This window comes from Crocodylus siamensis, chromosome 4, assembly GCF_052110815.1.
Source record: "Crocodylus siamensis isolate JL-2025a chromosome 4, ASM5211081v1, whole genome shotgun sequence".
Taxonomy (NCBI): Eukaryota; Metazoa; Chordata; order Crocodylia; family Crocodylidae; genus Crocodylus; species Crocodylus siamensis.
This window is the reverse complement of record NC_143398.1, coordinates 5,752,814-5,778,625: the sequence shown is the minus strand read 5'-3', so window position 1 is coordinate 5,778,625 and position 25,812 is coordinate 5,752,814. Positions and strand designations below refer to the sequence as shown.

The 25,812-nt window shown below is 42.5% G+C and overlaps 1 protein-coding gene across 1 annotated transcript in view; it reads left to right on the top strand.

Annotated features, from left to right (window-relative positions):
- EXOC4 (exocyst complex component 4) overlaps positions 1 to 25,812 on the top strand; it is a 577,394-nt gene that overhangs the window by 45,083 nt on the left and 506,499 nt on the right. Inside the window, exons 4-5 of the mRNA XM_090041546.1 lie at positions 15,534 to 15,718; positions 18,007 to 18,116. Coding sequence (XP_089897672.1) covers positions 15,534 to 15,718; positions 18,007 to 18,116 — 295 coding nt within the window. The remainder of the gene's footprint in view (positions 1 to 15,533; positions 15,719 to 18,006; positions 18,117 to 25,812) is intronic.

Sequence of the window (25,812 nt, the reverse complement as noted above, 5' to 3'; positions counted from 1 at the left end):
GTAGTCTTGGATTCAGGTAAATAGAGTGTATTGTGGATTCCTGCCCTGAAAGACTTGGATAGAAATTAATGACGGGACGAGACTTCTGCTGGGCACGTGATCAGTTAGCCCACAAGCAGTGGGAGGCTGTTCTGTATACTTACTGCAGGAAGAGCAGGGGCGAGCAAAAGGATCCTGCAGCAATGGCCTGGGTGGAAAGAGTGGAGGAATAAGGAAAAGTGCTGCCGAGGGAAGCATGCGGAAGTGGGACGTTGCAGTGAAGACGAGGGGTTCAGACTTCCTATGGAAGATGTTGGGGAGCTAGTGAGGGGGAGGAAATTGCTTTCCTATTTCCACCTTCCCCAAATGGAGTTTGCTATATGGTGGTGATTTTGGTTTCTTGCCTTTCCCTGCATCTTGCATTACTAGTCTACCCTGGCAATGAGGGTGGGAAGATAGTTTTCCCATTTAATAATGGGATGTCTGAGATGGGAAAACCCAAATGGAAACTCATTTATGTAGCCTTCTTTGCCAGATGGATTGTTTTCATTAGTCCTATGCTTGGTGAAGTTTTTAAGGAGACACTTACCTAGATTAATATCCTGGATTATTAAAAGTTGGAAAAAAAATATTCTGCTCCTGTGTTGCTATTCATGCACTTGTTCCCTATCTGCCTTCCTCTCGGCTTAGACAATGAAAAGTGATAAAAGCAGCTTTTCATTTTGTTGTCAGCGTCTTCATCTTCTCATTGCAGTGTCTTGGCTTATAAGGTTGAAAAAAAACCCCACCCCAATAAGTTTATTGGGATTAAAAATGATTTTTCTCTCTTTGGCATTAGGATTTATTGAAGTCCCTTTCCTCCACCCTAAAATTCAAACTTCAAACCTTCAAATGCTTGTCCCTTTTAAAAAACTGTGAGGAGTACCATTACTTCTAGAGTCCTGTCCACAAGCTAACATGCCTCATTGCATTGGCATGTATTTTATAGCCATTTGTTTCTTTCAGAAAAAGAAAAGGATTTAGTTTATACCTCAGTAGTTTTATCTTGCTCTGAAAGACATGTGGGCATGAATAAGCATTTCAAAGAAAATAAATACAACGCATTTTGAGCCCATGTGTTGAAAGAACTGATTCATGGCCATTTTTGTCATTGGCAGAGGTTATAATTTTTGGTATCATGCATTTGACCAGGCCAAAAAAAAAAAATCACGTTTTTTGTTTTGTTGTAAGTGCTGTACGGAGAGACGTGCCCTGTGGTAGGCACAGGGATATGGGAATCCGGAGATTGGTTTTCTTTCCCTGCCGTTGCCGTTGCTGCTGCTGCTGCTGCAGTTAAAATGCTGTGCCTTCCTTAACCCAAATGTTAAGTGGATTTATTAATTAGTTACTTATTTTGCCTCCTAGGAGCATTTCTACAGCTTGAATAGTTGTGTTTGGGAGAGTGCTTAGTTTTTTGAAAGAAAAGCATTGGTTCCAAGTGTTAGAAATGAGCTGGAAAAAGTACATCTTTTTATCTCTTCAATTCCATTTTCTCATCCTGCTTTAAGTTTGTTTTTCCTTTTCTTCTTTTTCTTGAGGCTGGCAGGGTAGATTTAAAGATACTTGAAAGTAGATATTTGTAAGTGGAAGATTTCTTTCCCTTTTGTAACATCTTATCATTTTTCCATTAATATGCTTATCAATAACTTCATCTCATTCCTTTTATCCTGTAATTTCCATTATCTGAGGCAATATGTTGCATTAAACTGTTAGTGCCTAATATTGTCTCATTTGCATTGACACGTACTTGACCTCCACCCCTGCACTCTCTTAGTTAATGCACCAACAAGCAGTGATAGCTCTCTGGAGTATTATCATTTGGCTGTTAGCTCAACTAATAACAACCATTCATTTAAGCTGATGAAAGTTTATTAACTCAAAAACATGCAGTAATGATGGTGGGATGGTGGTAGCGGCATCTCATTTGTAATGGGGAGAGTCTGCTGAGTCCACACAACAGATATTGGGTTCCTAATCAAAGTGGAGTGGCGGTTCAGTCGCGATCCATACTTTGGTTTATGAATGGGCTTTTCTGAACCCTTCGGTGTCCACTGATTTACTCCATCTCCAGTGTAAGGAGGGAGTCATGGTTTAAGGCGGTCACCCCGGTCACCTAATGACGCTTGGGTGTGCGGCAGCCAAACAGATGATAGAGCTGAGGTTTACATTTCCATCCGTGTGATACAAAGGGTTCACGTGACCGGTTAGAGGTCTCCGAGTGAAAAGTCTGAATTTTAACAGGGAAAAGCTCTTTTGTGATGGTTTTCCATTTCAGTTGAGCAGGAAGGAATAGATGTCCAGTTTCTAGCCCGCACCATCCGTTGCAGAAGTTAATGAAAATCATTCCTTTGCCATTGGTAGTTTTTTATTAAGCTAATTAATAAGGGCTATTTTGCAACATTATTTTTACATTTTTAACAACTTTAATATCTCTTGTAATGTAGCTGCAGCGATGTTTTTTTGGAGCAGCCGCTGCTTCTTCGATTATTTTTCTTTAATTCTGAATCTTACAATCATAGTTCTGTCTATAGGAAAATAATGGAGCGCATATTAGAAATCACTCAAGATCAAGAGGATAATAGAACAACATAAAACATAAATCTTCGCAGACAAAATTGATTGCATTTTAAAAATAGACCTGCAAAAGGTAGTGGGTGAAGAGAAAAGTGGTGTAATAGATTTGGATTTTAGTAAAGAATTTAATACATTTGGGATGACTCGAGCTGTGTGCGATTCCACTGAAATCAATCCATTTATCACTGAAAGTTAGCATAATTTTGTGTGTGATCTTTCCTTTAAAATGTCTTGGAGCCCTTGCCCCATACAGAAGGGATTAGACTGAACTGCCCATTAGCAGAGACCCATGCAACAAATGGCCTTTTTGGAAGGAGTTTGTGGTTACCGTAGGGTCAAAATCCTGTTTTGCAGGATGCCTTTATTTAATTTATTGTAAACACTGTTAGTAACATTTAACAAATTATACCAAATTAAAGGTCATTGGAAATGCCATTGCAAAGCTGAGAAGTGGGGCAAGGAGATGGCTGGGGAGAGAAGAAACATGGACTGAAAAAAGAGGACCAGTCTGGAAACCTGCAAGTTGAGGCACACAGTGAAAATATTATTTTTGTTTTGTTTTAATTAAAATTGTGTCTTGAATCGCTTATGCTGTTGGGCCTCCATTATGCTAAGCAGTGTTGAGATGGGTAGTGAGGATCTGGTTTGTCCATCCCATTTAAGTTAATATGGGGTGAGACTTACTCTGGAACAGCTGTTGTGTGTTAACTATTTGTGTGTCTTCAGTTAACCTCTCAGAAGGGTCAGCTTGACCAGGGTAACTCAGCCTTGTTTAGCACAAGCGTAAGCTGCCCCAATTTAAATTTCTATTTAGCCCAAAGTAATTTTGGCTGCACAAACCATTATTGTGGTGCAGGAGACACAAGTTGCCATCCCCTCTTAACTGACTTGCATCATCTGCCAGTAGCTGGTGCCCATCTCTGCCGAAGAGGTCTCCGCAAACTTTGCTTTGTGACACTCGAAGCTTGAATTGAGGGATATCCATCAATTCCAAACTGGGAAAGCCTAGAATAATTAACAAACGTAGGGAAAAATTATGCATATTTACTAGTTTCACAATGCTGACAATATTGTTGCTAGTACTTGCTTTTAGTTCTACATTTAGCAAAAACCAGAAAAATACCCCCAAACCCATTTTGTTTTCTGTTTTATTAGACTCACTCTTGTGCCAGTTATTAGAAGTGACCTTACAATCTCTTGTATCAACAGATCTGTATGCCTGGATTTTTGCACATTTGGGAAATTATTCTGCCTTAAACTTGCTGCCATAGCCATTAGGGCTTTGTGCCAGAGTATGGACAAAAAGGAAAGCAATAATTCCAGAGAGGGGGGAAGTAATAAATCTCCTCTATCTGGTGCATCTTTACCTTGAATACTACTTCCAGTTCAGACCGCTTCATTAATGGAAAGACGCTGATAAATTGAAGAGGGTTCAATGGGAATGAAAATTATTATTGCAAGCTGGTAGGATGGAAGAAAGATGTGGATGAGCTATACTAAAAGATCCCTCCAGTGAGAGCTCTTAGTTTGTTTAAATGTTTAAAAATGTTGTGTCTTTTTTTCTTTTTTTTTTTTTTTTAAACATCCCGTATGTTGCAACTGCCACTACTTCCCTTTGGGAACTGTTCACTGATCTCCCTTTGGCATGGGCGACTAGCTTCATGACCCGACAGGTCTCTCCCATATTGAGCCACTACGTTGAAATCTCTGCCTATCCTTCACCCACAGTGCTTACCTCTCAATGGACAAAGCGATGGATTACTGCTCTGTGTATTTGGACTTTGAGAGGGTTCCCTATAGACTAAGCTCTTTCTTGCTATGTGCAGTTCCTTACTTTTGGTAGCCAGCCCACACTCTTTCTTACTGTTGTGCAGCTGGTCCATTGCCACCCCACTCTTTCACTCCTCAGCACTGCCTCCCATTGGGTGTTCCCATATCATTTATTTCGGTCTTTACTCTTGACTTCTTATCTGTGTAGCAGTGCCTATTTCTTTCCTTTCTAGGATGGTTTTGACCAATCCCAAAATGGTCCTTTAGGTCATAAAAAAAAAACAGAGAAGTGGACCTCTTGAGGTCATCTAGTCCAACCCCGCTGCTCAAGGCAGGAGCTTTCCTATCCGAATCATCCCATACAAATCCTTGTCTAATCTGTTCCTAAAACTTTGTAATCACAAGGCATGTTGCCCACAGACACCAAAAACACTCTAAAGTAGGGGGCAAGGAGTGTCAGTGTCCTGCCACTACAAGGTTGTTCAAATGAGCTCAAGAGATCGAAGGAAGACAGCCATGCCCCCTGAAACAGAGGAAAGCATAAACACCACAGTCGGTACCAATCAAACCACGGGGTAAAATTCCTTTCTGATCCCAAAGATAATGCTTTGCCTGACCCCAAGTGGAGGGGCAAGACCCTTCAGCCAAGAATCTTTCTGGGTTTCCCCAGCCTGGGCTGCAACCAGCACCCAGTGCCTTGGAGAGAGGCAAGAAAAGGACAAACCCAACACCAGTACCAGCAGGAGGGGGGAAAAGTCCTTCCAAGTCCCATGCAGCCAGCATTGAAGCCCTGAAGCATAGGAAAAACCAAACACCCTCCATTCTGCTCTGCAACCTGGGGACAGCACACAGCTCCACACATGACCTGTTCATTTTTATTGGTTTTTTTTTTTGGTTCTCAGTTTGTTAATTCTTAGGATTTTTTATTTTTAGAAGCATCACCCAGCTCTCTACTCCCATCAGATATCAAATGCACACTCAGCGTTATTTATTCATCTTAGACCATGCTCATATAGGGGTGGTGTTGTTTCTTCCCATTTAGAGCCCAGACAAAGGGATTGGCAGAGTAGGCATTGCCTGGTCCACTTGATTCAGCCCTCTCTTTGCTGTTCCCAAACCTCTTGGCTAAAGGCTCCCTACATGCCTGGGTACCATCTTTCCTGCTGATGCACATGAGAGCTGCTGCTCTGTTTTTTGGTCCCTTGGAAAAATAATATATTTTTTTTAAGGCTGGTGTGTAAGAAATGGTGGTTGTCTTCACCCCCATCAGTTATGAGCCACTAGTGCGTTCCCTGAGATGGGGCCTGCTGTGTTTCACCCCACATGATGGGAAATAGGCCATGACATCTTGCAGGAGAACATGTAGGGAAGAGACAAGAAACTTTTGCCCTTTCCTCTTTGCTTCTACTGTTCCGCTGCTCTGTGCTTCTCCTCCATCTTCTACTTCTGTTCCCCATGTTCCACCCGGGGGGAAAAGCTTCAGCTTCCCCCAACTCTGGAAAAAGCAGAATTCAGTTGCCCATCAGCAAATAACTGCAACCTTCACCCATAGCCCATCCTCTCTTTACCATCACACTGCAATATTTGTTGCCCCGACCTTAAATACCACCATCCTGTGCTTCTACAACAGACACCACAACTTTTGAGAGGCACCAGGACACTGCGCTCAAACGGAGACGAAACTCCTGTACTATGGGACAAATTACGCTCACGCCCAAAACTTCTCCTTATGCTTGAATTCTTTGTTGGATCAGGGCCCTAACCAGTAAGCCACTTCCCACATTTTTTGTTTTTGTCTGATTTTTAATCTGCTTCTCTTGCTGGAATATTTTTCAGCTCTGTCCTTCCTACCTAGCTCGTTCTTGCTGGATGTGTCACGTGTGGGAGACCGGATCCTTACCTAGTGGAAAGCAGGTGCAAACTGGCTTCAGTCAAGCTATGCCAATTTAGAGCTGGCCATCCACGTTAAATCATCTATGAGTCCTGCTACTTTGCTCTCTCTCAGGAAAGTGAGTTTCTTGGAAGAACGATAGATCATTTACTTTCTCTAAATGTCAGCATTCTCTTTATTCATTCAGGTAGGCAATTAAAACTTCCTTGCTTTCTGACATTTATTTCCCACAATATCCAGAGGCTTTCAGCTATTTTTTTTTTTTCTTCAATTTTTTTTTTTATTGGATAGCTTCCTTCCCCTACCCCCCATTTGGATCTACCTGGTAGTTGTGCTCGTCTTTTATCTTTCCAATACATCTCTTTATTCTGTGTTTTCTAATCTATTGATCCCTTGGGGTATTCCTGTTCCAAGCCTCTGAACTGTATAGACGTGTGTCTCAAATAGAAACGCCATTCATTCTCTGCTTCTCAACCCGGGTGCTTTGAGAACCTTTCAAGGGTGTTGTAGGATACCATGCAATTTTAGCACTCTTAGGTGTGCAAACATGATTCAAATAGGAATCCACAGTGCTAAATATATTTTGGGGTCTTTTCTGAGTTTTTTGCAACAGAAGAATCATTCTATTATTTTTTTCTGTAGTCAAAAACTGAGTGAACGGCAAAGGCTGACACTTTCTGAGAGGTGCCTTGAGTCTTGAAAGGTTGAGAACCATTGAGAGTGGTGTTTTTTTGGTTTTTTCTTTGTTTAAATCTTTTGAATATTTGCTGTGGCTCTTCTCTGAATCCTTCTACGTTTTCCCCAAATATTTCATTTTTCTCTTTCTTAAACGTGAACACCAGGACTGGGTGCAGCACACACGGATAAAATTGCTGCTACTTCTCTCCTTACGCATGCATAAGCCGGAGCAATCCTTTTTTTCCCTTCTACCAATTACATGTAATTTGTATGTAATAGGAATAATAGGTTAAAAAAAAAAAAGAAAAAAGAAAAAAATAGCCACTGTAAGAATCTGGTCTGAGTTGAGGGTTAGAGGGGGGAAAAGTTGATGAAATTTAGGTGCTGCAATGTAACCTCATAAATCCAGATATCAAAGACCTGGAATTCTCAAAAATCTGACACTTTTTTAAAAAACTACACTAGATCGGGGAATAGTGGCAGGTGGTCCTGGAGCAGTGGAGGGGAAAGCTTGCCTGCAGCGGCTACCACTGCCATCAACCACCCCACACCACCACTCCATGTGTAGCTGCCGCTCCGGGTTCAAAAATTTGGAGTTTTCAAATTTCTGGCAGGTGCTTGGTCCCGAACATACCAGATTCATGAAGTTATGTTGTAATTAAAGGTGATACTCTTAAACTTCCTTGCATCTTTAATCTACACTATCTGACGGTGCATTGAAGCAATCCGAAATAGCAGAATGAATCACAGCTGAGGATACTGGGTTCAGAAGCACCTCTTATTGTTGCTGCAGGGTTGTTGGTTGTAGCCTTGCTGGTCTAAGGTTCTTTGGGTAAATGTGATAGCTTTTATTAGACCAATTCAATAGTTGGACAAATTGTTCTTTGCAAGCTTTTGGGAAGCTCCCTGTGCCTGAAGAAGTGTGTTTGTGCCCAAAAGCTTGCAAAAAACAATTTTGTTCAACTGTTTAGCTGGTCTAATAAAAGATAGCCCATTTAACCAAAGAACCGTGTCGGCTTGTTGTTGCTGCTGCTTCTGGGTGTTGGTCCCTGTATGAGCTTTAACTTTATTTCTAGAGTAATTGCATGAGCTGCACGGTGAAGGGAACAGCTCAGTGGACAAAGGACCTGTATTGCATGTTGGGAGCCTTCAGTTCTGTTGGCTCTGTGACCCGCTGCAAATCTGTGCCCCATTCTTTTTTTGTTTGTTTGTTTCTGTCCGTTAAGTTTGGATAATGAGTCATACTCTTGTGCAGAAAGCATTTCAATTTCTTTTGAAGAGCATTACATAAGGGCCACATAATGTGAAGTGGGGGGGGATAGGGAAAGATTCAGTATCTATGCATTGACCTTGTGTGGCTGGAAGAAAGAAGGCCCATTTGCTTTACAGAGCAGCTGTGCTGCTCCTAAGTGGAAACGGTCCCATGACATCAGACTGTCACGGCTTCACCTCCACTGAATAGTGCGTTGAATTTGTCTGCTGACTCATGGGACGGATTTAGAACTGCACAAAAGCCCACTGTATTTCAGTCCCTGACAATAGCAAATATGAGCGGAGTATCGTGAATGGAGCATTTTCCGCTTTACATCGACAGAAGATGTGATAAGTCGTTCAAGACACTCCTCTGTTAGGCTGGCGGCTGTTACAAAGCCCGCATTTACTCTCAGTGACCACAGAGTGGTTTTTGAGCTACCACAGTTGCATCCTATACTAAGCATAGGAATGCACCGTTGTGGTGCATCTGAGACCAGTTTGCAATGATTGTGGGTAACCGTTGGTTTTCAGTGCTGTTCCACAGGGCACCTGGCATCCCAAAAGGTGTTAAAGAAAGTCTTGTGCCTGCACACATGCACTTTGTCCAGCGCTTCACGTGGACAAAGTGTATGTGTGGAATGTGGCAGTGCACCGATGAGAGGAAGTGAAATAAAAATGAATCGCTTCTGAAATTGCAGAGCTGGGTCGGGGTGCTGTGCTCTGAATTATCTAGTAAGAATGCACCTGTTCTTCCTTAATGCCTGCAAGGGGACGTGGTTTCAATTCTGGTTCATGAAAGAGTTGCAGCGCATTACTGCCGGTATACTCTTAACTACCCTTTCCTTCTCCCTTCCCCTCCTCCCCCTGGAAAAAAAAAGCCTCACAGTACCAGAAGGAAGTTGAACCCCAAACAGATTAACAGAAGTTCTTCGGGACGTGGCCGGTCTTTCTCCGTAGTGTCTAGCACTGTCGGTCCTTGTCTGAGACTACAGTTACAGTAATAGGGAAAAAAAAGTGCTGCTTTAGGCTTGCAGATCACAAATAATATCTTTTAGAAAAAGATATTTCCAGGTACATCTACACATTCATTAATGTGCTGTAATTAGTAATTTAGTCTGCAGAAGAGAAGGCTGAGGGGGGATTTAATAGCGGCTTCCAACTGCCAGATGAGGGTTCGAAAGAGGATGGAGCTGCGCTGTTCTCAGTGGTGGCAGACGACAGAACAAGGAGCAATGGGCTCGAGTTGGAGCAAGGGAAGTTTAGGTTGGATATGAGGAAAAAATTTTTCACTGGGAGGGTATTAAAACATGGGAACAGGTTACCCAGAGAGGTGGTGGAGGCTCCATCCTTGGATGTTTTCAAGACCTGGCTAGACAAAGCCCTGGCTGGGATGATGTAGCTGGGGCTGGTCCTGCTTGGAGCAGGGGGTTGGACTAGATGTGCCCTCCTGAGGTCCCGTCCAACCCTCACTTTCTATGATTCTAATTATGGCACATTAAGTTTAGTACCTATAATAACAAGTACTAATTTCATGTGCAGTAATCAGCGCTACTGTGCATTAGTGCAAATGCATGCTTTTTGTGATGTTAATGCTCAGTAGACTAAGTCGACTACACATTAGCACAGTTTTTGCCAGCCATGCTAATGCACAGTAGAATTAGTCTAATGCTCATTTAAGTGTCTCGTGTAGATGCGCCCACTAACTTCCAAAACTTCCACCCCCCAGTTTTAAAATCCATGTTATAATTTGCTCGTAGAGAGAAAACTGTTTGCAAAATGTTTATAGGCTTCTTTTGAAATAGGGGATAGAGCCAGTGGTACGGAGAAACATTGGGTGGTGTTTAATGGAACAAGCTACATTATTTTTGAGGTGGGTATGAGTTGCCCCCCAGAAGGATTGGGAATTTGTTAAAAATAGAGCTTGAAGATCTAGAAAAGTGTACTCTTAGGGGAATACTTTTTTATTTTTGTCTAGAATCCTTCTCCACTCTCATCTTTTTACCTCTTAAAGCTCATGAGGGGCAAGGAAGTGCTACAATAACCTTTTAATAAAAGCACGTGGGATAACATAAGATGCAAGCAGTTTGTGGCCTGCTGAAGGACATGCAGCGAGTTGATGGTATGGCTGGGCATGACTAGTGTCCTTGCTAGAGTAAGGCTAAAAGGAGCCATGCCTACCAAGTAGACAGACCTCCTACAAAGATGAGACTCCCCTTGCCTCTTGGAAAAAGCAGATCGTTTTAGAAAAAACACCTAGTCTTGGTTTTAAACCTTTGCAGTGACTTGAAGCCACCACAGTGCTTTGTTAATTGTTCTGTTAGTTAATTAACTCCACTTAAAATATTGGGGTCTCTTTTCAACAGAAGCCATTGTGTCTGTTATAGCTTTCTCTGTTAGATTGAAGAGCCCCCTCATCACCAAATTTCTGGCCCCTTTCCTTTGAGTCTGAAGAGACTGAACTCTTTGAACCTTTTCCTATAACTCCAGTCTTCTAAGTCTTCAGTTGTTGTCATGGCTCTTTCTTTTTTTTGTTTCTTAAAATCCTTCCTTGAAGATGAACCACTGGACCTGGACACAGGACTCAATTAATGGTTTCACCAATGTCTAGTCTTCTGTTTGTACAGCTGCTGTGGCCACAGATTTACCCTGGCGATTCTTCTTCAGTTAATTATCCTCCATGACTCCCAAGTCCTTTTCAGAATCACTGCATCCTAGATACTTCCACTACCTGCAGGTGCGGCCTGCATTTGTACTGCTCAGGTGGTATGACTTAACACTTGGCCATATTAAAACCTATAATTTGTCTGAGCTTAGTTTTCTAATACAGAACAAAAGAAAAGTCAGCCATTGCATGGTAATCTGTAGTCCTTGTTATGTACCACACCCTTGATCTTTGAATGGCCTGCAAACTTCATCAGTCATGACTTGGGGGTTTCTTTTGTTGGTGAAAATTATACAATGTGCCTGCTGATTGTCGATTCCTATTCTTAATATGTACCCACTCTCTCTCCATTGGCCTGTCTGTTCTTGATGGGCGAGCCAATTTCTGTATCATCATTGACTGCTATGCTAGTGAGCATAAATACTTGTTCTAAGTGAATGGAATAAAGGCACAGGGGTATAGGTTGTAGCCATGTCGGTCTAAGGACATAGGCAGGCAAGGTTCTTTGGGTAAATCTGGTGTCTTTTGGTAGCTTTATGACATAAAGGTATACTCGCATGCAGTGGGAAGATTGGGTTTGTAAGGTGGTGCATATGTTTGCAGGGGCGGAGGGTATATAGTGTCTATACTAAGACCTCCTGCAGGGAATGAGTCATTTCCTAGACTTTTATACACCTGGATCAGACCCACAAGTTCCTTTTTGGACCAACATTTTTCTCTCTGTAAAAGCTTTTTCCTTTAGTAGTAAGTGTCTTGGTAATCAGCCATAATGGGAAATGAAATATCAGGAAAGGTGGTGGTGGTTAGATGGAGGTTTGCTGGAGTGTGGCAGCGTCTAGTTAAAAGGCTCCCAGCCTGCATCACATTGCACCTTGGCCGCCTTGTTTACCTCGAGAATTCAATCACTCTGCAAGTGGCGTTATCAAGGACATAACTCCCCAGCATGTCTGACTGCAAATATGAAGTGTCACAAAGGCCATAAAAAAAAAAAAAAATTGCTGTATTTTTCAGCAAAGAAGAAAGTTAGATGTATGTGGAAGTTTGTTTTATTAATACAGTAAATGATGGACTATTTTGTTTGTTTTTATAAATGCTTGCTTGAGAGCTTTATGTTGATTTAATAGGTGGCTTTGTGCATAGCCAATTTTTTAGGGACAGGGAAAAGAAAAAGAAGAGAAGAGATTAGCGATATAACTGAAAAGTAGGGTGTCTGCTTTCTGATTCATTCGTTTTTTAAAAGTTGTTTTCCCCAAGGTCAGGCACCCCTTCCCCCCCCCCTTTTTTTTCTCTTTCCAAACTCCTTCTAACTCTTTCTTTTTTCTCAGTGCCTCTTTCCATTTCCCTGCTTCTCTGCTCCACCTGTTCTTTGGGATTATCCTGAATCTGTTTCTGACCCGGTGAAATGCTGAGCAGTGCTGCACATATCCAGCTGTCAATGGATATTGGGAGCACTTGGCACCCTGAGAATTAAGACCTCTTATATCTTCTTATTTTTGCAAATTGTATGGCATCCAGACAGTATCTCCTGTACCTCTCTTTTCTGTGTCGAAACATGCTTTGGAACCCTCTTGTCTGCCAGATGTTTTCCCTGCAGTGGCTGCCGTCCCTCTGCGTGCCTATGTTGTACTGTTTTACCTTCAGTAAAATGCAGGCAGTCCTTGACTTGCAACATTTCGAGTTGCAACGTTTTGCACTTGCAGTGTTTCTAAATTGACACCGTTTCAACTTTCTGATGTTTGTTTCGACTTTACAACACTTGATCCGATGTGATGCCACGCCAGCGAACAAATTCGCTGCATTGTCCGTCTCCCTGGAGAACATCTGTGCAAACTTCCTTGGACGCTTTCTTTAAGAAAGCAGATAAGACACCGGAAAAACCTGCAGCCAAGACTCCTGAGAAGACTCCAGCCAAGAGCCCTTCAAAAAGTCCACCTCCAAAGAAGTCCTTCCAAATCAATATGATTGCTATTTACAATATAAATACATTAATGTAGTTATACTATTTATCTATAATTGATTGAGTACAAGATTCTGGGGTATTTTTGTTGAAAATAAGGTATCTGGCCTTGATTCAGGAACCAATCCCCATTTATAACATTGTTTCCTATGGGGAAAAATGGTTCCGAGTTGCAGCGTTTCGATCTAAGATGTGGTTTTCAGGAACCAATTATGTCGTAAGTCCGAGGACTGCCTGTAGTATCTTCTCTAATTCAAGCTGTTTGGGGGGTGGGGGGAAGAGCTTTTTTGTTTCTTACTTAATCTGCTCTGCCTTTTGTAATATGCTACGGCTCTAAGTAAATAATCACTCGGTAGCAGATAACGGGAAGACGGGGGCTTCCTGGTAGATGGCAGTGACCTCTTAAGACTAGCCAAAGGGAAGTGCCGATCCACTCTAAAGGGAGTACCATTTGGTCTTTGACCAAGGGATTGTGCCTGCAGTTTTGTAACACGTCCATTGGGTGCAAATTGAGAAAGAGAGAGAGAGACATTTTCTAGATTGCTAACGAGGGTCTGGGGAATTTTCTCCATCTTGTAAGGAGAGAAGTTCAATATTTAATGCATAGATTTGCATGCAGAGTCACAATGTCTGGCCGCAACGTATTGTACATGAGCCGCACACCTAAATACTGCCATAATAGCCAGGCTGAATAGAACAGAATTTAAGCTTCTACATCATCCCGGCAGGGTCACAGTCTCCGTGAGCTTGTGTCTCTTTTAAGAAACTTTTGGATGCCTATCTTGCTGGGGTCTTGTGACCCTGGCTGACTTGCTGCCCTGGGGCAGGGGGCTGGACTCGATGATCTTCCGAGGTCCCTTCCAGCCCGAATGTCTATGAAACAGCACAGAGTAGAGTAGTGTGCTGAAACCCCCCATCACTGCTGGTTGCAGAAACCAATAATTGTCCCAAATGACATTGAACCTGAGTTTTGATCATACAGGGTAGGGAGCGGATTTCAGTCTTCATGGTTTAGTCTTTCCGGTGGTGGGAAAAGTCCAGTATCCTGTCAAACTACTATACTCCTCTTGTAAGCAGCATCAAAGTCCTAACTGGTCCTGGGTCATTCTTGACTCTTAGTAAGCAATGCATAATTGGCTTATGTGCTCTCCGCTATCTGTTAATATTTATTAAGGGATCAGACCTTATCCTGGCTTGCTGCTTACTAAATCCCCTTGCTTTTCATTTTTAATGTCTAGCTGACAGGAATACTGTGAACTTACATTCTGTGTTATAAGCAAATGTCTTTACTTATTTTACTAATATTATCTCAGCTTATCAAAAGAGAGAGAATTTAAAAATTCAGTCCACACTTATGCTCATTACTTTTTGCATTTCTTTTAGTTTGAACAATGAGATCGGTCTTGCTCTTATTGCCAGGCACTTTCAGCTGCTTAGTTCTGCAGTGCTCAGGTCTCAGACCTTTCAAGAGGATCACACTTTGGACACTTTTTCTTGTTAAGCCTAAAACTTCATCCATCCACATTCATGAAATGTAAAGATTGAGTTAAGCTTTAGTTGTCAGTTTTGCTTTAATCTCCCAGTTTGTTATTCCCAGGGGCATTTCTTCAGATTCATTTTTTGTGCCCCCAGTCTGAAATCAGTTAGGAGTCTCTCTTTCTAGTACCCAGTGGATATTAGTTGGTTGGTCACTGCTGAAAAACACTGGCAGATGAGATTTACCTGGGGCCTGCCTAAATCGTGCCAGTCTAAAGCCATGCTACCTGTTAGTTTGTTGCTTCAAGAAAATGTTTTCCTATTTTTGAGATTTTAAAGTGAAAATTGTATTTTAATGAATCGCCAAAAAGATTAACCTCTCACCAAGTGCTTCAAAGTGCAAAGGGTTTTTACTTGGTTCTCACCAGACTTGTGATTGTGATTTCCATTCAAGTCAGATATTTTGCAATTTGAGGAAGGATCTGGGGTACACAGGACTGACTCTTGGGTTTCATAGTTTCTGCTGTGCTGCTGGTTCACTGCAACACATTAGGCAAATTAATTTTTTTTCTGTCTGTAATGCAGAAGCTATGCTGACTACATGATGGCTTTAGGAGGCTTGATTTTTGTGGTGTTTGATTGGAACCAATTTTTTTTTTTTTTTTTTTTTTTTAAGAAGAGTAAGCAGATGGAAGATGTATACCTTTTTGGAAGAGCTTTGTCACTTGCTACCTGCATTATTTCATGGTCCACTATACTGTGTTGTGTTTGGTTTTTTTTATTGAACAGCCTTAAGAATATCTTCCACAATGTACATATGTTGTATACAAGCCTTCCTTGGACCTGAGGACCCGAGGCCATTTGGTGCCTGAAATCTTGTCCAGCATCTCTCCCAGCTATGCAGTTGGTCCAGTAAAAGATATCATGCAAAAACCTTGCTCCTCGTCTATCTGATAGGAAATTTTCAGGTGCTCATGATATTAATTTGTTAGGATCTGTTTGTATGGCACATTGGCTTTTTTTTAAGGACAGATTTAAAACTATTGCTTTTTCTTCACCTTTGCATCTGCTTTAAACCACCTTCTGGATAGCCTTCAGTGGGGGGTTCTGATGCTCCAGAGGGAGCAGTGGCTATTCCCCTGTGACCAAAGGATAAACTGGGGCTGAGGGCAGTAAGGAAGGTGAGGACTAAGAACATGGAATTCAAGGTCAAATAAAATGTTTTTTAAAAAACGATCTCTTTTTTCTTCCAGGTATCAGCAGTAGACTCCTTGGAGGGCCCGCTCCTTCAGGTGGAGGGACTGAGTGACCTGAGACTGGAGCTCCATAGTAAGAAGATGAACATGCACTTAGTCCTAATAGATGAATTACACCGTCATCTTTACATCAAGTCTACTAACCGTGTGGGACAGCGGAACAAGGAGAAAGGGAGAATAAGGTAGGTTTTGAGTGGCATAAACTCAAAGTTTGCTTAAAGCTGTTTTTCTTTTCTTGTGAGTAGGAACCCTACCTTGGAGAATGCCCTTTAGCTTCTGCAGGCCAGCCTTTTGTGAAAAGAAAACTCTCTAGACTGATTCACTGTTGTCCTCTCGAGCCTGCAGGCAGATGGCTCCAGTGTCTCTGGTGCTGCATAGCGACTTCCAAGATGAATCTTTGTAAAAACAGTCCACAGTCTTATCAGCTTTCACTGATGCTATTTGCAGCTCTGTGGGTAGCAGTGAAATTGAAAATAATCGGGTCAGTTCTTCAGCTTTAGAAATGCTAGAAGTAATATTGGCAGCAGGCAGCGGGGGACGAGGACACAAATAAAGGCAGGGGAGGGCTGGTAGAGTGTTCTCCCCATATAACCCGACTACCAATTCCATATTCAGGCAGTTGTGGGATGAGGCAAGGGGAGGAAAAGAGAGAGCGTGTACTCCTCATCGCTTTCTGCAAGCTGGAGAGGTTAGAAAACTTCATACTAATCATAGCTACTAGCCAGAAGTCCAGCCTTCCAATTTCTTAGCAGAGTCCAGGGATGTCAGCTTGAATGTGTTATCCATGTGAGAAACCACCACCCTGTTGCTTCTGATCAGTGGGATCCCTAATTAAGTTTAGTCCCTGGGTTGCAAGCCCCCGTATAGAAGAGGGTTGGTGGCTGGAAAATAGAAATGGTGGGGGGTAAGCCAGGAAAGAGAAATATGATGATGGTCTGGGAAGGAGATTTTTTTTTTTTTTTTTTTATGGAGTGAGAGAGAACAAATTGTGAAAAGGTGGCAGAAAGTAGAGTACAGAGAATCAGTGAGAAAAAGGAGATACAGGAAGACTAAATATAATCAAAATAGAGAGAATGAATTGCCAACTCCTTATGGAAAGGAGTAAGTTAGGGAAGCCTGGACAAGTAGAAGACTTACCCAAAATAAGAGGCAATGCAGAAAATGACATTAAGAAAATTAAGCAGAGATTTTGATTTGAAGCTAGAATTTCTAGGCTAGAGGATTGTTAGTGAGTCCTCTGTCTCTTGTTCCCTCACTCCATTACTTAGAAATAGATGAAACACCAAAGCTCTGCTTCTGCCATCTTTGAAATGCACTAACAGAGGACTTCCTTGCATGCTTGGCACAGGGAAACTCATCTCTTCCTTGCCGTTTCTTCTTGGGTACGATGCTCTCCTGCAGCCTCAGCATGGCCCAAGTTGGGGATGGGTTTATCGCTTCATGTCAGTACAGCAGCCAGCTCAGTGTATGACCCTGCACCATTTGGGTTCAGAGTGCTACTGCAGTGCAATACAATTAAGTAATGAATTTGCTTCTTTTAATTTCACTGCCTCAAATTGTACAGCGCCTTCCATTCCTCCAAATTGTTGATGTGCGGCATTGATGAGGGGAACGGGGGGTTCAGGGGGTTTCAGTGCTGGCCGATAGATTAGTCCTTGAGCTAATAGGTGTCAGGTAAGTGTTTCCATCTCCAAGGCAACATACCAAGCTCATTACAGTACCATTCTTGACTTCCTCTTAAAAGTGATTTCTTGCTCTCATTTCTCTTGCTTCGTCTAGCTTTCTTGTCTTTCATTATATGACCAGGTAGTGTGACATGCTCCTGGCAAGTAATACAATATAAATTTATTAAAGGAAGCACTTTTTTCTTTCTAGGTAGTAGAAGTGCTTTTTTAAGGGGTAGGGGTGTTGAACAGGGAGGCTTGCTTTGCAAGAACAAAGTATGTTCTTGTGTGGAAGGACGTACTACAGCAAAATCTCATCTCCTCGGGCCTCATCATTGAAGTAGAGCCACACAAGTGGGTGTGAAGCCCTAACAAATTTAGTAAAGAAGCTTGTGGGTACAGGGGTGTGTCTCAGAGGCCTAACAAGCAATTTCTGTGCCCTGGGTTGGGGGGCAGTGGTGGCTGGGGCAGCAGTGATGGCCAGGCCAACTACTGCTGTTCTTGTTCCCCTCTAAATAAATCAGTGGCTGGGGCTGGGGCCACGTTTGCCCGCTGCCCTGCTGTGACTGTGTGTTTGGACCTGAGTTGTCTTTTTTTGCTATTTCCTTGTGTTCTGCCTTTTCATGTGGTTGTGTTCTGTTTTAAACTTAACTTCTCCAAGCTTCTCAGAGCATGGACCGTGGGCATGTTCTTCACACTGGCTAGCACAGTGGTGTCCTGATGTATGGCTGGAGTCCTTGGGTACTACTCTGGTACATGAATGAATTTGCCATTGATTTATTTTCTTCCTTTCCCACCTCTCTCAGTTCACTTGTGAAGGATCCATCTCCTGGGCCTCTTATGGATGTCACTAATTTGTCGACGCCTCGGAAGTTCCTCGAGACTTCGCAGTTCAGCACTCCTGGGAGCTCAAGCAGTGAGTATTGAACATACTAATGCCTGACATATTTCATCAAGTGATCATTATTCTGATTATTAGCATTATCCCCATTTCGCAGATGAGTGATGCCGAGGCACAGAGATACAAAGTGACTTGCTCAAGGTCATATAGTGAGTCACTGGCAGAGGCAGGAACACAACTCATTCTGCAGCTCCCAGACAGATATTAAGCACTGTCACAGGCTAGCAAGCTTCTTGACAAGTCATCCATTTACCTATTCTATTTTTTTTTTCTTTCTCTGCTCAAATTAATTACATTTCGTTCTATCTGCCTGTCCTGGTGTTGATCGTCGTCTTGATATCCCGGCCAGGAGGGAGATTTGCAGTTAATTCCCTTTGGGGTGAGAGATCTCCTTTACATTATCTAATGTAGGAAGGCAGGCACGCAGAGAGTGCAAATGTATTTTTCTGGGTTAGAGCCAGAAATCAGAACTCCTTCTTCAAGAAGTCTTTGTGGAAACTTTCCATTATTTTAACTTTTGGAGAAAGCTCTTCCTGTATATGTTGCTTGCTTTTCCTCTGTTTCCTTTCTATATGTATTTTTAAGGACACTTGACCAATACCATATTTTGCACTTCAGGGTGTCTTCCATCTGAGGATTTAAAAGCATCATATAAATGGTTGAGTTCAGCTTCACATGGTCCCAGTCAGGTTAGGTAGGTGGGTTTGTCTTGGTTTGTATGAGGAAAAATGTCACGGGCATACGTGCTGACCAGGTAATAATTGACATAGTAAGGAGCAACATAACCCAGTGTGAACACCCTTTTCTTAGAGTAGATAAATTATTGCCACCCTTTGTAAATTTTTTTGGAACAGAATTCAAAACCACTAAACTGGCTTAAGAGGATATCTTAATGGCTTTTAGTTTTCTCTGTGTTCTTGACCATGTTTTGTCTTTCTCCCCCCTTCCTCGTTATTTTTTTCCCTTTGATTCTTTTTTGCTGTCCATTATTCCTGTATCTCTCTTCTGCTTCTCACTGTGGTCACATGTGGCTTCATGGGTTAACTTGTCTTTCCCCTCACCTTCGTGAGACTCTGCTGTAACAGAGCCCTCCCTACAGGCTGTTACGCCATCTCTGAAGAGAGTGAGAGTGGACCTTTATTACTAGTTATTATTGGGGGCTGTGGTATGAGCATTGCTTAATGCCGTCTGAGCACCCCTTTTCTGTGCTGGCATCCATGACTAGAATATAGGCACCATGCTGAAACCTTGGGAGAAACTGGGCGTTCTCAGATTTTCCTCTCCTTGTTGGAGAGGCTAGTCCCGCGATGAACTCAAGTTTCATAGAGGTAGAAGAGACCTCTGAGTTAGAAATGGACAACAGAAGTTCTGACTCCAGTCTCCCTACTACAAACACTCGCCTGCCCTCTTTAATGCTTTATCCTATGTAATTTATTTGCTTCCTTTGATTATTCCCAATTGAAATCTTCGGCCTGTGTATTAGTGGCTGTTGTTGTTGAACTGATCGTAGTGTCCCAGAGGACTAGGTTTGGTAGCTCCACTTTCTGTTGCATATTCCACATCTGAAGAACAGCAATCCCATCAATCCATGAATATCCATACCAATAAAAGACTGAAGAGAATATGAGGTGCTGCAACAGGATTGTTTTTTAATAGTACTTAGGACTTCTCATTATTCTACATTTCAAATCCACCAGTTAAATAATTATGACATCTTGTGTGTCAGGGAAGCACTCGTTATTACTCAAGTTTGGCCAGAAGATCTCACATGTCTCTTCAGTGCAGACGTAACTGAAGCAAGAAGTAAATTAACATATGGACTGAACAACTGCAGTTCCCCTTTCTTCTTTAAAAAAACAAACAAAAAAACCCATTTTCTGACAAGTGCCTGCTCGTCGAGAACACTGGTCTCCAGGGACGCTTGGTCCTCATTGAACAGTGTCCAATTCTAGGTTAGTGTCCTGATTTTCAAATTTATCTATCCTCGCATGGAAATGGCCCCATTTGAGAGATCATCTTTCCCCCCACAACTCCGACTTTCCGAGACACGTGCTCAATGGGAATGATGATTCTGGCTACGTACCCAAGGGGCCGACGGCCTTTTCCGTTATTCCTCTTCTTGGTCCTTAAGGTCAGCCAGGAGCAACCTGCTGCAGGTACCATCAGTGTCCCAAATCTTGGTCAAGACAAGTAGGAGAGCATACTCAGCAGTTCCTCAGGTCTGGAACTGCTTCTCCCTTGAGGCCCACCAGAGACCGAGCCTTGATGTCTTTTGGAAGCACTGTAAGACCTTCCTATTTGAGCAGGCCTTTGGCAAGCAAGGCTAGGCTGGGATATGGTTGGGGGGGGGGCGGGTTTCTGTTGCATGTTGATACTCTAGTTGACTTTTTAAAGTTGTTTTGTTCTCTTGTTCATTCGCCTCTTTTAAAAGTTGTTCTGTTCTCTTACTGTAAGCTGCCCTGAGCCTTTGTAGGGAAGGGCGGCAAATCCATTGAATTAAATAAATGAGTAAATTGACAGGGACAGAGTTCTCTTTCCTGCAGTTAGACATATCTCGGGAACTAGTTTAGTAACATGGAACTTGGGGCAGGTGAACTAATATTACTATGCTCAGCCACATTTGAAACCCAGCACTTTCCTCAGGCACACCTAAAACACGTGGATACCACAGATAAACCCGGAGTCCCTACCTCCCTGCCCTGTGTTTTTGTTGATAAGGATGTATTCTGCAAAGACTCGGTGACTCCTTGTTAGCAGGATGTCAGCACGCCTCTAGATGTATTTTTCTTGTGGTTGTATGTGGTAGCATTATTCACTACACCACTTCCATGTAGAAGAGTGAGGCTTGGAAGAGTTTGCTCACCTGGACTTTTTAGGCATTTGTACTTGCACAATTGAAATTATCTTCAAATGAAAAGACTGTTCCTATTGTTATCTTCTTTGTATTCTATTAGCCCCCATAATGTTCCAGTTGCTGTCCACGCATGCGGAAAGACAAGTCAGTATGTTATGAGTCAACGATGCTGTGAAATGGGATGTAGAAATAGTACTCCTACAGTGCATCTAAATATGTGGGTATTTTCTGACTCGTTTAAAAAACGAGCCATGCGCATCAGCTCCAGTTTCTCTCTTTTGTGCAATGCAGTGCAGTATTCATCATATTAAGATCACTTGTTCCAAGTTCTTTTGACAGAGGATTATTTAACATTATGTGGGCTCAGGTTTCCTAGGGGAGGGGGTAAGAACAGGGAGGCAGATCCTCTAAGGGCCAGATCCTTGACAAACAGTTGCTGCAGCTCCAGTGACTTCAAAATCAAGAAAGCAAGGAAGTCGAGAGCCAGATTCTCAGTTGATACGAACTGCTGTAGCTTCATTAACTTCAGTGGAACTACGCCAGTACACATTAGCTGAGGATTTGACAAGTTACTTGTTCTTTTGCATTTGTTTGCAGTTGCTGTTCAGGTCCAAGACACCAGGCTGTACTCTTTCCTGGTCTCCTCCCTTGCGTTACCCTACTCTGCAAGGTGCTCAGCGGGTATCCATCAAGCTCATCAAGAAAATGAGCTAGTTGTCAGTTCATATAAAGTATAAAAGGGTCTGTTTTATTAGTGTGAAGTTATAGGTATAATTTTGTGAGCACAATGACTGTGTATATTTTCAGAGAGTTTTGTTGAAAGGTAGCCCCAGTAAGTAGGCTTTTTAAAAACCTTTTTTAAAGGGAAACAGATGGTCATTATCCAAGACTTCAGAACCATACCGTGTTGGTATTACAGTATAAAATAAAACAGGAAACTGTTGTTGCCTTCAGCCATTTAAATTCCTTAGTCTTTTATTGATGAAACAGTAAGTGGCCATGCATATTAATGCCCTTGTTAAAAAGCACCGAGTTACTCGACCCATCGCTGTGAAGGCTCTGCCAGGCTTGAGTCCCTTTCCACACTTGCTGCCCAAGGGACTTGTTCCCTCGTGCTCAAAAATCTTTACAGGGAAATTAAAGCTGTTCTTACTGCACTTCAAACAAACCAAACCTGCAGTAATTTTGGTTCTAGACAAACCATTGCAGCAATAATGTGCTTTCCTCCTCTTGCCTGTTCAGAGAAATAAATTTTACTTCCATATTACCTTGCTCTGCTTGAGTTGTCAGTGCGTGATAGTGTATTTATGAGGACCGCTTTGCTGCCGGTGTCGTCTTGGAACGACAAAACGTGCTTACTCCTTCTGTGAGCAGCTCCCAAAACTACGTTTCCCAGGCAGCTCATGAGAGCACTCCATTGAATATCAGCAAGAGACAGGCTGGCAAGGGAGCCTTGGTGTATTAATGAAATCCAGTGCATTGTTTGCTGTTATTCTCAGCGATATGCAAATCCTTTGCCAACATGATAAGCAACCAAGTAATCAAATGAGCCTTTGACCCCAACGGGGAGGATAAATATACCTATCGATAGGATCAACGTGGTTATTTGGGAAACCGAGTCCAGTCACTTGCTGTAGTTTCATCAAGCTACTTCAAACACACAAGTAGTCCCACTGAGCTCTAGCTAGGAACATTTTACATGCTTAAGCACATTCTTATCTTTAAGCACCTTGCTGGAGCAGGGTTTGAAAGTACACTTCTGTGCTTTAAGGGGTCTGTGAAAATGCTATTGTGACATCCCTTTTCATCGGCGCTCAGTTATGTCCGGTTTAAACTTGCTCAGTTACTGGATAGAAAGGGTATATTCTTTTGCTAGTAGTTTCACAGCAGGCTCTGAGAGTCAAGCCGGGTTCTTTTCTTCTACTGCTTAATTAGCAATCAATGCTAAAGCTTCCACTGGCTAAATGATTCTTTGTCATATCTGGAGTACTCCATTAGCCTTCATCTGAGGACTTAATCTGAAGTCCCACAAGGGACACAGCTTCTCCTAGAGAACTTCCTTTTGTTCCCGAGGACACTTCACCCTGACTTTCCAATCCCAGGGTGAGCTTGCAATGCCGGGGTGTTGAAAAGAAGCCCTATCACTTGACCTATAAACTAAGACATTTTTAAAGTAATTTCCAAATGAGAACGCAAATGTAAGATGCTACTTTTAATTAATTTGTGGTTGTGGAACCATGGTTGAAGCTGACAACACCAACTGATTGTTCATTATCAAGCTGATCGGTGGAGTGTTAATGAACTTAATACATCTATGTGTGCATACACGCGCATCTTCAGTGGCTTTTGTGTGAGAGATGAGTGAGTTGTTGAGTTCTAAGCACACGGAACCTGATGGAACCACTGAGCTGTGGAGTCTGTAAAAAATCAGGCTGTACAATTTTATCCATACTGAGCCCTCCGAAACCTTGTTTGATTAAAGCAAGTATTTTGGAAAAGGATCCATTCTTGTTTTGATTTGTTTGTTTTTTGTTTTTTTGGAAAGCTCCAAGTTTTCCAATGTATAACAGAAGTAACTTCAGGGAAGCTAATGGAGGTGAAGTGGCCCCAAGTCATCTCCCAACGAGACCCAGTAAGGACACTTGGAGAAGCACAGCTTTTGTAGATCAGGACACTAGATTCTGAACCTGGGGAGCAACATGGGGCATTTGTACACATGTATGCAACACAGCACTGGGCGCATTTAAAATGTACACCTTGCTGGGGTGTTTGACCCCAGTACTCTTTCCTGCCATGGCAGGGGGTCGGACTCGATGATCTGCTCAGGTCCCTTCCGACCCTAGAAACTATGAAACTATGAAAAGTGCCTGGCGCTGCATTGGGTACATTTATGTAAATGGTAAAATGTTGAGAAAATGGCAGCGTGCTTTTGAACTAAAACGTGTCAAAGGTGTGTTAATTCAAAAGCGCACCGCTGCCATTTGCTCAGTGCTGATGCGCATTTGGCCTTCTATAGAAATGTATGTGATGCAGCACCGGGCACATCATTTTGCATGCTCTGTAGACTTGATTAATCTGCATTCCTCCCCCCCCCGCCCGAGTTTATGCTACTAGAAGTGATTAATCGAGTCTGCTCCAATGCGATGGATTTCTGGTGCATCAGAGCAGACAGCATGCATGTGTGTAAGTGCACATGGAGACAGAGGTGGGGCTGTGCGAATACCTTAGGCCTTAAAAAGACTGATTTCCTCTTAACATTTTCATTGATCTCTCCCTGAATTTTGCCATGTCAGAATGGGCGAGGAGGCAGATTACAGAAAGATTGGAGTCCACATAAATCTTTTTTCTTAATGGGCATTTGCTGCCCAGTGACAATAAGTATAGGTCAAAATAGGAGTTCTGCCATGGAAATTTATGCAGGTGAAATCTCTTCAAATAATCTGAAACTAGGCCTTTGGGGCTGTATGAACTTGCATCCTTTTATCTAAAAGGGTTGGAGGAAGAGGGGCATAATCTGAAAAGACACAAATCATGTAAAGTAGTACATAAAATTTTACCAGCTGCCTGTAAAACCGCACAGCTAATGAAATATACTGCCATAAATAGCAGCAAATTTTGATCATTCGTGCAAATGAAAAACAAGCCCCAAGAGTACATTCCTTGGCTACTGCACGTGGATGAGTTATCAACAGCTGTTTTTCTGGGGATCAAACTTGGACGATTAAAGTGCCTCCTGCGGCATTTTTCCTTCTTGTGAAATGGCAGGATCATACAAATTAGGGTGTCATCGATTAGAACAGACGTTTTTATTTGTCATCCTCAAACTGGGGGTCGCCAGGGGAACTGTAGCCTGCGATATTGTTGAGGTGATAAATTAACCATGTTAATTCCACTTTTTGGTCATTTAAATCCAAAATGATCTTTACTGTTAAGTAGACAGTTGTGCCTTTTCAGATGTCTGTGTGGAGTTGCGAAGACGGCATCCTTCTTTATGGAAAGAAGAGGGCAAAGTCATTGCTCTCATGCAGAGAACTACTGACGGATATAATTTATTGAGCTTCATACTTGCATTATGTTATGTTACTAGTCGAGCTAAATACCTTCAAGATTCCTAGACAGGAATTTGGACCATCCAAAGAAGGCAACTCCCCTCTTCTCCCAAATTCCATCCAAAATTTTGTACTTGAGTTAAGGTTTCGTGATGCATCTGTAAAATGATGTCTGATGCTGGATAGCTGTCCCCGTACCCTGGAAATGTATAGTAAAATGGGTACTTGATTTCTGCAATGACATCCCATCCATAGTGAAGTTCAGACTGTGTTACATGACAACACTTTAACATGGTTTTGGTTATAAATGGCTTTGAAGATGCTTGGCCACCCACTCTAGATGGACATTGCAAACAATTACAGAATCACTTTTGGTGCCAGGTTCTTTCAGCTGCTGATCAAACCTCCTTAAGAACTGGCTGGCTGAACCACATCCCCACACTTAGCTGGGATCATGGTAGATGTAGGGCACATGGATCCTGAAAATCCTTACGTAAATGAATAGTCCTTGAATATAGTAACAGCATTCAGAGGTGTAGCTTTGAATTATTTTGGTGCCCTGGGTGTCAGGGGAGAGGAAGCAAATGCTTACTTCATCATGCAGGGGTGCTGCTTTTGGTGCGGTGTGGGCTGGTGTCCCCTTTGAAGTGGCACCTGGGGCTGGTGTCCCACCTCCCCGTCCCCCCTGCCCAGCTTGTGCTACTGGAAGTGTTGATTGGTTACCTGGACCTGCTCATAGATGTTAGGGTCGGAAGGGCCCTCAATAGATCATCAAGTCTGACCCCCTGCATAGGCAGGAAAGAGTGCT